This window comes from Taurulus bubalis, assembly GCF_910589615.1.
Source record: "Taurulus bubalis genome assembly, chromosome: 2".
Taxonomy (NCBI): domain Eukaryota; kingdom Metazoa; phylum Chordata; class Actinopteri; order Perciformes; family Cottidae; genus Taurulus; species Taurulus bubalis.
Genome location: NC_136590.1, coordinates 34,239,633 through 34,253,767, shown reverse-complemented (window position 1 = coordinate 34,253,767; position 14,135 = coordinate 34,239,633). Strand labels below are relative to the sequence as shown.

The 14,135-nt window shown below is 41.5% G+C and overlaps 1 protein-coding gene across 1 annotated transcript in view; it reads left to right on the top strand.

The window, feature by feature from the left end:
- Positions 1-2,493: 2,493 nt before the first annotated feature.
- fryb (furry homolog b) overlaps positions 2,494-14,135 on the top strand; it is a gene marked incomplete at both ends in the record, with an annotated part of 45,972 nt that continues 34,330 nt past the window's right edge. The window contains 2 exons of the mRNA XM_079234435.1: positions 2,494-2,740; positions 13,289-13,482. Of these exons, the coding sequence (XP_079090561.1) occupies positions 2,494-2,740; positions 13,289-13,482 (441 nt within the window). The remainder of the gene's footprint in view (positions 2,741-13,288; positions 13,483-14,135) is intronic.

The window sequence follows — 14,135 nt, the reverse complement described above, 5'->3', positions numbered from 1 at the left end:
TTAAAAAGTGACAAACCAGAGAAGCTTGTCAGAGAACCCAGATGCAACAGACATCCGTCAAAATATCTCAAATGTAACATTTTCCATCAGTTTATTATCAGTAGTATAAACAATCATTAAAATGTGGTTTGCTTATTTTGTCATTGCCGCTGTCTCGTGTCACAACCGTCATCAGCGCTCTACTTTTTGTTTGCCAACACATTCCTGAAGATGATTGGGTAACCTGTGTGTTTTCTTTCATCAGTTGGTCAGAGTTGCCAGCTAATGAAAGGAAGAAGAAGAAAAAGCAATCTCCTGTTTGTGTATGCATGTGTGTAAGAGTGAGTGTGTCTGTCTTAAGACTTTGCTGTTGTACTCCCCGAGGGGATGGCACGCCTCTCTAACTGACTTTGGCACAGTGCCTACCTGAGCTTGTTTGCCACCCTTAACTATTTCCGTGCCACATGGTTGCTGTAGAAATTGTTCAAAATGTAACTCACTTAAAAGGGTATCTTTTATATAAAGAAGCGAGGAAATTATCTGACATCAATATGAAGTAATGTAAGTAAAAAATAAATAAATTTAGTACCGAGGAATTTCTCAAGTGAAGGGGATTTTTCTTTTAAAGCAGGAAAAAGTGGAAAAACAACATCATTTATTCACTTGTTTTAAGAAAAGTACAGAGAAAGAGTTTAAGACTGATGTTTTAAGGCTATTGTGCTGCATGTTCCGTGCTGCACATAGACTCACTGTCACGTTGTCTATTATAGTTACTCAAACTCATGTGCCGTTCTTTTCAAAGAGGTAAAAGGTTTGTTGTTTTCCAATCTACACACACAAGCTCTCGGGTGAGGCACTTAATGGAGCTGATGTCATGACAATAATGGCATATACAGCAGGAAGTCACCTCGGGTAAGTGCCTCCTGAGAGACACTAACTAGCCTACCTTCAGTGAAAGATGCAGAAGAACAGGAACAAAAAGTGTGGAACAAAAGTGTGACTGACAATTGTTTATGTATATTCACCTTTGAAGAATTTCTACTGGTTTATTGCCTCTACTATGTGTTAAATGGTCTCTCTTTACTTTTTGGAGAAAACTTTATGTCTTCAGCAATAGGTTTTTAAAGCATTCGAGGGGGAATGCACATGTCTTCTTGGGAGTGAAAATTAGCCAGCTTTACAGGACCGCAAGTAATTAGGGAGAGACCAAAACAGTGAACTTTACTTCCTGGAAGATTATCTTTTGTAGATAAGCAGCAGAGAGCTAATTTGGGTTTTCAGACCTATACATTCATTCCTGGTCCCTCCAAGTGTTTTGTCATCAAGAATAACTTCTACAGTTTTACTTTGTCAGTGTTGGTTTTGTTAAACTAGCTCCTTTTGCAAAACAAGTATATGTGGGGACAGAATTCAAACTGCTTGACAATGCAACCTCAAGTTTGTCTTTTTAAAATACATCTGCGAATCAAGACTTTCACCAAACACTGCCTGGCTGTCCGTGTGTTTGGGATTCTTCCTGTTTGTGTTTGGCTTTGTTTCCCCCCACCCCTGTAAAGGGGTGTGTCTGCCCTCAGTAATCCTACACCATTAACACATTAAGCTTACTGTAACTGGCTAAACAGCCTCGACCAGTGAGTGCAGAGACTCCAACGCTTACTCACATCCACATGCCATGTGTTGGCTGTTTGAATCAAGCACATGCATGCCATTCTATACGTCTTGACTATTATGTGAGAGGGAAAGATACTTTACGACTATGTGAGAAAAAAATCAGGTGCGTAAGCGAGACGGAAATCATTTCCTCATTGTCAAACAGTCCGCAGTGACAGGAGAAAGGTGGTTGGAAAACCCCCCCAGAGAGAGAGAAAGAAGACGGTGAGAGGGAGAGGGGATAAGAGAACCACCCAAACTTCCCAAACCACCCAATCAAGGTGCGTTCTTGGAATTGGATCCCTCCCTTCTTCACCACCTGAGAGCGGAGACACACAGCTGTGTCTCAGAGACACAGAGAGAGAAAGAAACGAAGACCAGGTTAGAGCAAAAAGAAGGCATAAGGTGATGACAGCTGAACTTTCACAGAACATACAATTGCCTCTCAAACAAAGGAAGAAACAGAGATATGCTCTCTTATCTTAAGCAAGAGGGAGAAACTCTCGAGGGGAGAACCTGAACTCTCAGGAGAGCTGTGTCTCTGAAACAACAAAGCAATGAGCTCACTGGCTCGGGATTGAATGAAGTCGTCAAAAAGACAAGAAATTGGATACCAAAAATCTGACAAAAAGGAGATGAAGATAACGGAAACGGGAATTTTTGGGACTGCCTGAACAGTTTAAGTCTTTTCTTTTTTTTAAAGAGTTGTGTTTTTGGAACAAGGCAAACAATAGTTCTTTCTGTTTGTTCCTGCTGAGTCTACTGTAGAACCATCATGTAGTGTCTCCTAGCGAGCTCTAAGGTGGGCCAGGTTTTGACAATAGACAACCAGGAGTGGGGCGAACTCCTGCGCATTGCTGAGACATGTCTCTAGAAGATGTAGGAAGCACTGCAAGTCTCGGGGTGGAAAGCAGCACTTCAGACCACTACAATGGTAACTCTCTGAGCCAAGATCAGGACCAGGATCTGGACCACCAGAGCCAAGGCCAGGATGGGATAGTTATGGAGCGTATTGCCTCCCTGTCATTGGACATGTTTGAGCCCAGTGACTTCACTGGGAGGTTTACCAAGATCCAGTCCAAATTCAGAAAGAGGACCAGGATCTTCGGAGGTAGGTGCAGACAAGCTTGCGATGATTTGTTTTTGTTTGTTAAGAGTGAACACAACAAGTTGAGAGAACAATTAGCCTAGAGGAGTCAGTGACGTGCAACACATCCTGGTTTGTCTGAATGTGAATGACCTGAGGGGTTTTCTCATGCTGGAAACGGTGGAAAAGCTGGTGGAACATCCAGCTGACATAATGGTCCCCAGGCCCCAACTGTTTTTTATCCAACCTGGGATTTGTAATTTTTTAAAATCTCTTACTGCCTGTTCAGCCCCCTATGTCTCTCCGTGTACGCTATAACACAGCTCCTCTATGCTGTAAATTGAAGACTTGACTTGACAAGTGTCTTTGTTGTGGTTCCCGTGAAAAATGATACCTTCTCTGTTTTGAGAAAACGGCACAAAACTACTCTACTAATCCTTATTATATAGAGTGGGGGGAAAAAAGACGTGACCTCACATTTTAAGCATCAAGTATTAGTTTTTTCCCAAACCACTAACTCTTTCTCATGTTACCTTTTTGAAAATGTCATGTTCAACCACCTTAAGTGGGAGAATGCCAAGACTTTAAGTAGTGAGTCCAAGTAGACAAGAGCCGGGCGTATACGGTTAAAATGAAATACGTGCAACGTGGAACCTTTTAGTTGCAGGATGATCTGCTTATCTGCACTTGTCTACCCTTAGAAATTACTAAAGTATCCACTGATCTGTCACTCTACAAACAGATGCTGTGTTTCTGTCTATTCCTGGAACGGCAGAGCCAGATCAAAATCATAAGGAGGCCCCACACTTTCAGTACTTTTTTACATATTTTAATTTAGCTGATGCCATTATCCGGAGTGAATTAAAGTTACAGTATCGACAGAATAATCGTTTATTTCCATGTCACCACCATTACAATCGATAATAGTGAAGAAGAGTAAGAAAAGACTTAAGAGTTCAGATGTAGAATAAACTAAAAATGTAATGTCGGAGAGATGAGAAAGGAACTCCTTTTGTATCTGACAACATATATGTTGTAGGATTGTAGCTAAAGACAAGAGAAAAGTGTGTGTGTGTGTGTGTGTGTGTGTGTGTGTGTGTGTGTGTGTGTGTGTGTGTGTGTGTGCGTGTGCGTGTGCAGAGAAAGGGGAGGTCTGAAGTGAGGTGGTTCCTGTGAAACAAAATACCACCTGCACAAACACGTCTTTGAGGAAAAAAATACACATAGATCATGAAATTAAAATTGTCAACACAATAGAAATGTACTTTTATGTGGCTTCTATGCCATGATAATGTGCATAGTAATAACCTGTAAGGCTTTGATGTTGGTGAGGCAGGTATGCCTGGCATGAAAACTACTGACAGACAGACATTCTTCACTCAAGTTATCTATTTGATCAGCCCAGCTGTGTGAACTGTGACCCTCAAACAGTCCCTCTGTAGTTGTGTGGCTATTTGTGTGTGTTTGTTTGTGTGTGTGAGTGTACTAATTTGCTGTGTTGTGATGGACCAGTTAACACCCACAAGCTCTTGTCATAAGAGTTCAGTGTATATATGTGTGTGTACGTATGGGTGTGTGCTGCTGTCTGTGTGGAAGGGTCGCATTCCAACAGCTGGCATGCCCAGGCCCCTGCTCAGAATGTGAGGAATCCTAGGACCTCCATAAGGGTGTGTGTGTGTGTGTGTGTGCGTGTCTTTTGATTTGTATTTGTAAGCTGAATAAATGTGTGTCACTCTTTGGCAAATATGTCCCTATTACCTTTATAGGTCCTGAGTTTGAATAGATGAGAAGATTAGTTGCACAAACAAACACTTTGTGCTCACACATTTCTCTGTTCTATTTCTCTTGACTTTGCTATTTAATCCTGCAAGAAATGTTGCTCTTACTTTGCCTCGTCCGCAGCTTCCCCACTCACACAAAAACTACCTGTGTCATCATGTTTAGTTTGCCCATGCATAACAACCCAAACCTCCCATGGTCCCACAGCTGGCAGACGTAGCTTTTTTAACCCAATAAGAAATGTGAGAAATAGGGTCAACAAACAGTAATACTTGTCGTGTTCATACTTTCTCCTGGGTAAGAAGAGATGAGGTTGCCGTGGTTTGAGATAACAAAGAACGGACAGCCTCGGTAAAATAGTATTCAGAAACTATCTTTGAGTTCAGCTGCTTGGTAAAGAGTAGGTACACAAAACACGCTCAGTTGCAGGAGGACATTATTAAAGTCAGATTTGGTTTACTTTCCTGTGATTGTCAACTTGTCTGAATTAGCCTTATTAAGTAAGCAGGTTAACACAGAGGCAGAAATTGTTATTTGCTGATAGTGATTGACCCCGGACCATAATGAAGTAAGCAGAAGTTGCAGACAGGAATAGCCCTGCAGTGGTTCTCTGCTATATTCCTCCTCCTCTGAGATTCGACTGTAATTGTCTGTTAATGTGAACTAGGCCATCCTGTGCTCGGTAGCTCTCCTGTGTGCCATCGCTTTGCGTGATACTGTAATTTATGTACTTTCTTCTTCTCTCCTCACTCTCATTTTCTCTCCCCTGCCTCTATTCTCCCTCCCTCACCCGTTCACATGTCCTGTGGCACTTCCGCATTTCCTCCAGGGAATTACATGATGACCCTAATTATCCACTTGTACTTCCACTCATAGTCACCCAACCAGTGTCATTGCCGTGATGGCCATCATACATTTCTGCTTTGCCAGACAATTAGGAGGACAGCCAAGTGAATGTGTGATTGTTTGAGGTGAAGGGAGATAATTGATTTACACAAAACATTGTCTAATTGTGACAAACAATGCTGAAGTTCTTCAAATGATTTGTCAAGAATGTAACCAGAGCAGTAGAGTGGAAGGTTCATTTTAGCTGCAAGCAAAGTGCTAGTAAATGTTGGTGTTGGCCCACATACTTAGTTAAGGAGGTAAGTAACAAATTAAAAGTGGGTGCCGCAGTAAACCAGTGAAAATTATAGTTATGGGATGTTTTATCAAGCAAGCCCAGTCACTATATTTGTTTTACTCACTAAAATCTCTAGCCAAGCAACCGCAGATGTTCCGTTGTGAAATTTCCAAAATCAGCCCGTATCATGAATCATTGCACCTGAAGTGAACACAAAACTTTCATTTAATTGCCAATCAGTGGATTTAGCTGAGCAGCATGACAAACTTTACCATTGTATAGAAATTACTGCAAATGACACAAGCAAGTTAATTTACTGTGCAGCACCACCCTACAGTGTGTCACTGCTGTCATTTCATCACCTGACACATCATCATCTACCTGTGTTGATTGTGTAAAGCAAATGTACGGTTAGAGCTACTAGACCTATAGATCAGATTTTTTATTTTTATTTTACTTCCATCTTTCAATATTGTGACAAACAGCAGCAAGTCCATCTTTAAGTTCTGTGAGTCTTAAAACACTTTTTTATTTGTAATGGGATGGAGGAGTTTTTCATTCCCTTTACACTGTTTCCCAGCCAGATCCAACCTCCCAAAACCCTTTCCCCTACACTCACCCAATGTAAAATGAAGCTAATTGGTAAAACCGTCCCCAGGTGGAAGCTATTAATTCCCATGGGAGCATGTCTGTGGGTACCATAACTAACACATTGTGTATTAGTATTTACACACACACTTTGATACTGTCTGGATGTTTTATATTAGAACTCCTCTGTCCAACACAAAGGAAACCAAATGTATGGGGTCCCCTCTATTCCCGTGGAAATGACTACTTAAACTACAGAAATTCTTATTGTGCACCATATGGTGAATAAGGAGTGATTTTGGACATCGCAAGCACTTCATACTCAAACCTCGGTTAAAATACGCTGTATGTGCCGTATCGACTCAGGCTCATCTGAGGCAGTGATGTCATTATTATTGTCCCTGACTATTCGTTGATACTGACTGCCTGTCAATGCTTCTCTTGGCTCTCATTGGTTGACACTAATTGCGAGTCATAACAGAACAAAAATGATCAGGAAACACTGGATTTCTGTCCTTTTTGTTTCTCTCATCTTAATTACTCCAGCATCCCTCTTCACTGTCTCTTTATTGTCCCTCACTCCTCCCCACATTCCCCCCTGTGCAGTACCATCTACTGTATGGTATTGCATCCATCCCTCCCTCTCTCTCTCCCTCCCTCTCTCTCTGTCTTTCCTCTAAGAGGATTGGCTGCTGGTGTCTACCAACATCTGTGTATCACTGTCCTGAGAGAGCAAAACAGAGAGGGGATGGGGAGTGTTAGCCAGCAAGATAGCAACACAGAGCGCAGGCGAGGCTGATTGCAATTCTCTTTTTCTATCTCTTTGACACACACTCTGTTTTGTGCACATGCGCACGCACAAAGGCACACACACACTGAGCAGCAGACAGCCGCAACATCCGCATCGCTGGCTGCCCACCCGCATCCCAGTCTTTCTCTCTCGGAGCGCACTCCTCTTTCTCTCACTTGCTCTGTCCGCAACGCCTCATCCTGCCGTCCTGTCCTCCCTCTGCTGTCTGTCACCGTGGCGACATAGCCTCTGCAGCCATGGCGACCAGCCAGCAGGATTCAGGCTTCTTTGACATCAGCATCAAGTCTCTGCTCAAGTCTTTAGGAGGCAGTGAGTACAGCGACCACATCACAGTTGTTGATGCCGGTGTGCCAAACAAATGCGTGATGTGCGACGACTAGCAGGCAGTAGATCCTGCAGTGTTCCAGCTACGCATATTTTGTTTTGTTGATATGTGTTAGTGGATGAGACTAAAAAACAGGCAGCATGCAGCATGATCCACACTGTCAATATCTGGCAATGTTACGTAATGGAATAATGGAAGCGAGAGAAAACAGCTCTAGGGTTTAGTTGAGTGTAAATCTGTTTACTATCTGTTTTTATGAATTATACGCATATTATTCAGCAAAAACAAAAGTCAGTCTCTGACTTTCTTATAATCTTTGTGCCCAGCACTAAAAGTTATATACGCAGGATCATGTTTACATGTTTTATCATTCAGTCAACCTTACTACGTGTGCTGTTGACAGTCGAAAAAGTAAAATCATCTTAATCAGTCCTCCAGTCAGTGAGTGAGTGTTTACCAACCAGAAAGTAAAGCTACTGTATGTCACACTGAGGGATGACTGCCCAACAACCACATCATCCCCGACGGTCGCCAACTGGACATGCTGTACTTTCCCCACTTTCAGCTATAAGCTCATGAACCGGGGACATTAAGTAAAAAGCACAGCTGTTTTACCACTGGGGCTCAAATATGGTCGTGACCATGCAGCCTGTTATGTTTCTTTCTTCAGACAACAGGCTTTCCTGTCATTGTGATTTGTATTTGTTGACTGGGACACTGCTGTGGACATGTGTGGGGACCTTTCTGTGAGACGTCTAAAAGTTATAGATGCCTTTCAATGTGCTATATTTGCTAAATTATCTGTGTGTGTGTGTGTGTGTGGTTGGCACGTAAGCTGTTTAGGGATGTGCTGAAGGTTACTGTCAGCAGGGGTTATGTTGGTGTAAGGATTACAGAGGAATTGCAGGGGATACGTTAATGAATCCCCCCTCAGCCATTTATGTGATATCATAAAAAAAAAAAATAATTACAGGAACCACGATGAGATGATGAATGCGTTTCCTCAATTAAGGTCCGGCTTCTTTCAGCTATAGAACCTAATTCAGTCGCCTATGGGTTTGTCTGCCCCAAGGTCATGATGATGATGAACACAGTCAGAAGGCTTGAAAAGCAAAAAACAGGCCTGATAGGTCCAAGTTTGGTTTGTGTTTCCAGCACGAGTTACTTATCCAAGGAAATCGCTAGATAAATAGCTGACCTCATCATGTTGAACTTGTTCCATCTCATGCCAGCCATACTGAAATAATCTTGTAAGTCTATGCCTGTATCTATGTTACTATATTAACACACACACTTGAGACAAGCTAAGTGGTTAAAAGAACAACCCTTTATCCAATGTAAACAAAAGGGTCGTCCTATTATCAAAATAGAAACCTGGTATTGTAACTGTTAATATATTATAATTATCTGATGCTCTGAAGGGTTTGTTTACATCTGTAATGATAAAATTATTGTTTTTTTTAGCTATATGTATATATCTCATTGTATATTTAAATATACTTGTGATTCAACTGTATTTGTTTACCTTTGTTGTAGTTAAAGGTGCCATAACTAACTGACTAAAGGACCTATAGTAAGAACATGAAAATGCAAGAATACATTAATCAAATGCATTTTCAGTTTTTGTGAGCAACTCTTGACAACATACAGGTTTGGTTCTGTTCGGTCTTGTCGGGGACATTCGGTGTGTTTGTGGTAATTGCCTGTGCTTTTTTAAATGAGTCATTGTGCTGCCAACAAACTACAAGCTGTGCAAGAATGATTGATCCTTTTACAAGCCAAGAAAACGTGTTACGATGCTTACCAACCCAAGCTAATATCCTGGGGTCTAGATTACAACCTCTATGTGATGATTTACGTTTGAAAGCTGTGTTGTTGATGAGTCGGATGGTGTTCGTGTGTTATTACATGTTCGTCATGATTCATCACTGCAGTATGCTTGTTGGTCGGTAGACGTGATGGATGAAGTTCTAGATGGGAAATAGTCTCTCTGCTAGTCAGTAGTAACACATATTTACGTTATCAATTAATCTACACATAATTTTTGCTTTAGTTTATGCTTTTTGTCTGGAAAATGTTATGTTACATTTTTCCACAGTCCAAGTCTTTAAGTCTTATTGTGTCCAACCAACAGTCCCAAACCCAAATGGATTTATTTTACCTTTCGTTTAGGCTTGTGTATTGGAAAGAGTCCAGCCATATGATACATATTATGACACAGGGGTTACACAGCACAATATATCTTGCGATACTGTGAGCAAGGCAAAATATTGCAATTTATAAAATAAAATATTCTGGAAATTGTCATCTATAAAGAGCACGCCATGTGCATCAAATCTGCATTTGCATTTATCAGAGTCCCTTAAGCATCCAACAACATAGCACTATTTTTGAGTGCAATCTGAGCCAATGTGTGCCACACATCTTTGCAACTATTCCACAATAATTTTTTTTAAACTATTTATAAAAAAAACTATTGTTTTTGAAAATCCACACAGCATCATAAAACATTAAGATATTCAAGTGCACCCATATTCTCCTAAAACCCTACCTTTGTGTATGACAGAGAAAAGCGTCAAACCCTCACATTTGAGAAGCTGGTACAAAGGAACGTTTTGTTTTATTATCCAAATAGTTGCTGATGCATTTTCTGTACATTGATTAATTGACTACCAGTAATCGTTGCCGGTCTACAACATCCTCCCCGTCTCCGCTGTTTATCTGCTTCTTTCTCATCTTTCTTTTTGCCATCTCGGTGTATTTAATAAACCTTTTAGGATATAAAATGTAATTAAATCAAGTTAAAATTGTAATGACATGGCAGATTACTGCTGATTAATCTTTTGAAATGCTGAGTCATACAAATGTCTACGAGGGTCCCGGGAAGTGCATCGGTGTGCAATATCGACAGCTTTATCGGTCACATTACATCTTCCTACTCTCATTTCTTCTCCCCGAGGCGCACACACACGCGCATTCACGTCTTAAATTATGTCACATAGACGCCTTACCGGATTATCTCTGTTTAGAGTCAACCTTATATTCACTGAATTAGATCAGTGCCATTTGCTTTCTAGTTTAATCACATTACTTAGTTTTCCTGATTTGTCACCGTCTGCCTCGGAAAAATTGTTGCGTACATGTGTATGTGTGTGTCTTTTGTGAGTGTGTCTGCGTTAGCGTGTGTGTGCACTTGTGTATGAGTAGGGGTCAGTGGGAGTGGTGGGTATGTAAGAGAGTGACCTCCAGTGGTCTAAATATAGCGCCTCCCTCCGCCCCTCGCCTCTCTCTCGGGGCAGTGTTGAAATTCCAACCCAACTCTTCTGGTCAGATCTCCACAAGGAGCAGACTTTACTTAACTGCTGCTGACAACTAAAGGGCAGCCACAAACCCACTCTCAAAGACGCACTTTATTGCAACACAGCGCTCCAATGCAAGGATTCCAAAGTCACGGGAGCCGGTGTACAGCGAAGCGAGGGCAGGCAGGAGCCACAGCTGAAGTTGAAACTGATAGCTAGTCTGTAGGCTCATGCAGTTCTCAAGCATGGGGCCCTGCGCAGCCTCTGATCTCCCCAGGCCTCTGCTGGAGCAGTGCAGTGGAATATTTCTCGATCCCCGTTGGTAGAGTTCACTCATGACGGAGTTGGTTGTCTCTTCTGCTATTTTGAGAAGACACTTTGGCGTCATCTCTTCCTCCGTGATTGCAACACTTGCAGCTCTGAGGCGTCAAGTTGTCTTCACTTGCCTGGCGATGGCTCCTCCGGTCTGTGGATGCCGCATATCTTCCCGTTTCATTTGGATTGATTGTGGAATACAGCTGTCATGAGTTTTCTTTATCGCCCCAGGCACACGTCTTTCACTTTACCTGCCTATCATTTTCCGAAGGATGGAGCTTCACACGTTTAGCTTTGGTTAAACCTGCCTCGTGCCAAAGCCAGACATTATTCTGTATTTTCTGACATGGTGGAATAGTTGGATATTATAGACAACCTTCTCCTGTGCCGCTAATCACTCCACAAGGAATTTATTTGACTTGTCGATCATGGGAACTGTATTTTACACCTTGTAGACGCAGCCACCCCTCCTCCATTTCCTACTCTCTCCCATCCCTCCGTCTACCTACTGTATCTTGTCTGTTCGGCTGTCTGCACCATGGAAGTGCCAACTAGATGGAGCAGGGCTAGTGTCATCAGCTTCATCAAAGGCCTTGGTAAGCAGGGGCGTGTGTTCCTGTGCACACACGCATGTTTGCCTCATTTGAGTGCTCAGCTTTCACACAAACGGGTCTATGAGGCCTGGGGGCCCATTCTGTAATTAGTGTTTACATTTCACCTCTCCAGTGAGGCTAGGTCATGTGGTCATGAAAGGTCAGTTAGACCTGATACTGACACTGGTAACTCACACACTTTAGCCCCTTCTGGGAAATGCTCTGGTGAATGAATGCTTTGTTTCACCTTATGGAGAGAAGTGTTTTATGCACCTTGTTCTTCTCAACATGTTCAGGGAATTAAACCTGCTGTTGTAGGCGTTGTGTGAGTTTTAGTGTTTTCATAAACTGTATTGGTTGGCATATGATTAATAATAATCCAAAGTGGATGCACAATTTCCACAAAGTCTTACTTAAGCTCTTCTACTGTAGCCACCGACGCCATTTCTTACAGTGATGAGCTTGTTCTATTTTAAGGGCATGTCAATATTCCTAGAGACGCATGACAGGAAATGCCCTCTCCATCCTGATATCTCTCTCTCCATCTACCGTCTGTCGCTCACTAAAATCTCTGAGACTTCAGTCACTCCTTATCTATCTTTCCCTGTGTGTTTATCATTACGTCTGGCAAGAATTAATAGTGCCCAGTCTCCCTAATGATGTAATCAGAAGCGAGGAATGAAAACATGGACTGCCGTGTGTGTGTGTGTGTGTGTGTGTGTGTGTGTGTGTGTGTGTGTGTGTGTGTGTGTGTGTTATGTGTGTGTGTGTTATGTGTGCCTGGAAGGCGTTGCCTGTCAAACTTGGAAGCACAGTCAACACAAATATGTCATGACAGGAATTTTAACTTTCTGACGTGGACAAATTTTTTCCATCCAAGAATGAGGTTCATTACGACAAGAGGCTGGAGAATGAACATGAGGGTCTGTGACTCAGCAGTACAGTGTCGGGAGGTTCTTTGATGAAGATAACAGGAGTTTGTATTCTAGCAGTTGGAGCTGCGGAAGCGGTTGTGTGTTCTTTAAAACCCTTTACCTAAAGATGTGTAGCCCTGCTCAAAGGCCTAACAGACAGATATACATGTTCTTAAATTGAGTGTGACATCCTTTCTGAGGATATCATCTCCAATGTCTGGTTCAAACAAACATTCATAAATCTGCTTCGAAAAAGATGCTTCTTCTCATGGGTGCAGAATCTGAGATTCATCAAGTTTTTCATTTTCTCTATATGAAAGCACACCAGAGATACTTGCCTGTACATCCATGGATACATGGCAAGCAGGAACCGCTATTATATCCTTTGGCATAATTAATGCTGCCAGTTTGCCAAAATGTGAACAAATAAAGGCAAAAACAATGGCTGAAATATTTTTTTATTGCATCCCCACAAACCTCCAAACTATGAGAACTGTGGTTCCAAAATGTAAGAGCATGATTATGCTCCAAATAGAAGTAAGACAAAGAACAACAACAGTGTCTTAGGATAGGATATATGCTTTATTTTTCCCAAAGAGAAAATTTGGTTGTGGCAGCAGCAAACAAAGTTGCATATAAGACATTTAAGAAAATTAATAAAAGTGCAAAAATGCAAAGTATGTGAAGTGTGTATATATAGTATATACAGTGAAAGCGGTGCTAGGGTTATTGACGTTGATGTTGATGATTCAATTGACGGAGGATCTGGCCGGGGTGATTTATTATACAGTCTTGGACTCACTGATGTCTCCTGACTCTCCCCAGCCTCTCCAGTGGGACTGAAGCCCCCCCTCCCGCCAATCAGTGGAACCTTGGGAGAGAGGAAGGGTCCTGTCGTCATGGCGCCCGTCAATGTGGACCCTGAGAGCAAGCCGGGCGAGTTCGTCCTCAAAAGCTTGTTTGCCAACTTTACCTTGCTCTCCGAACGCAAGATTCGCATCATCATGGCCGAACCACTGGTGAGTGACTTTGCATCTGTGTCTCATTTAGTCTCCTTCTCTCATCCCATCTCTCTCAGGTTACAGCGTCATTCAGGGATACATTGTATCTGATTGTGTTATTCAGCGTGGCTTCAACAGTTTATGTTATATTTTTTTGTGCAGAGGAAGTGATGCCGGCAATGTGCCTCTGTGCTAAATAGTATATCCCCATCAGTGTGTGTGTGTGTGTATGTATATATGTATGTATATATGTATATATGTATGTATATATATGTATGTATATATATATATATATATATATATATATATATATATATATATATATATATATATATATATATATATATATATATATATATATATATATATATATATATATATATATATATATATATATATATAACCTAATTTAGAAAGGACCAAACACATTTTCAATATGTATTTTCTGTCCCTATTTTTCTTCACGGTCATATTTGAACCTTATCTCTTTTCCCCCCATGATCACGCATAACAACTTTTCTGTGTAAAAAGGCTTCTTTTACATATTAGCAAACCTGAATGATAATTAGTAATATCTCATATTTTTGAGGTCACAATGAGACCCACTGTGACCTCTTTGCAGGCTTCATCATTTGTCAGTGGCCTTGCCGGTGATGCACAATGCTTCAGTG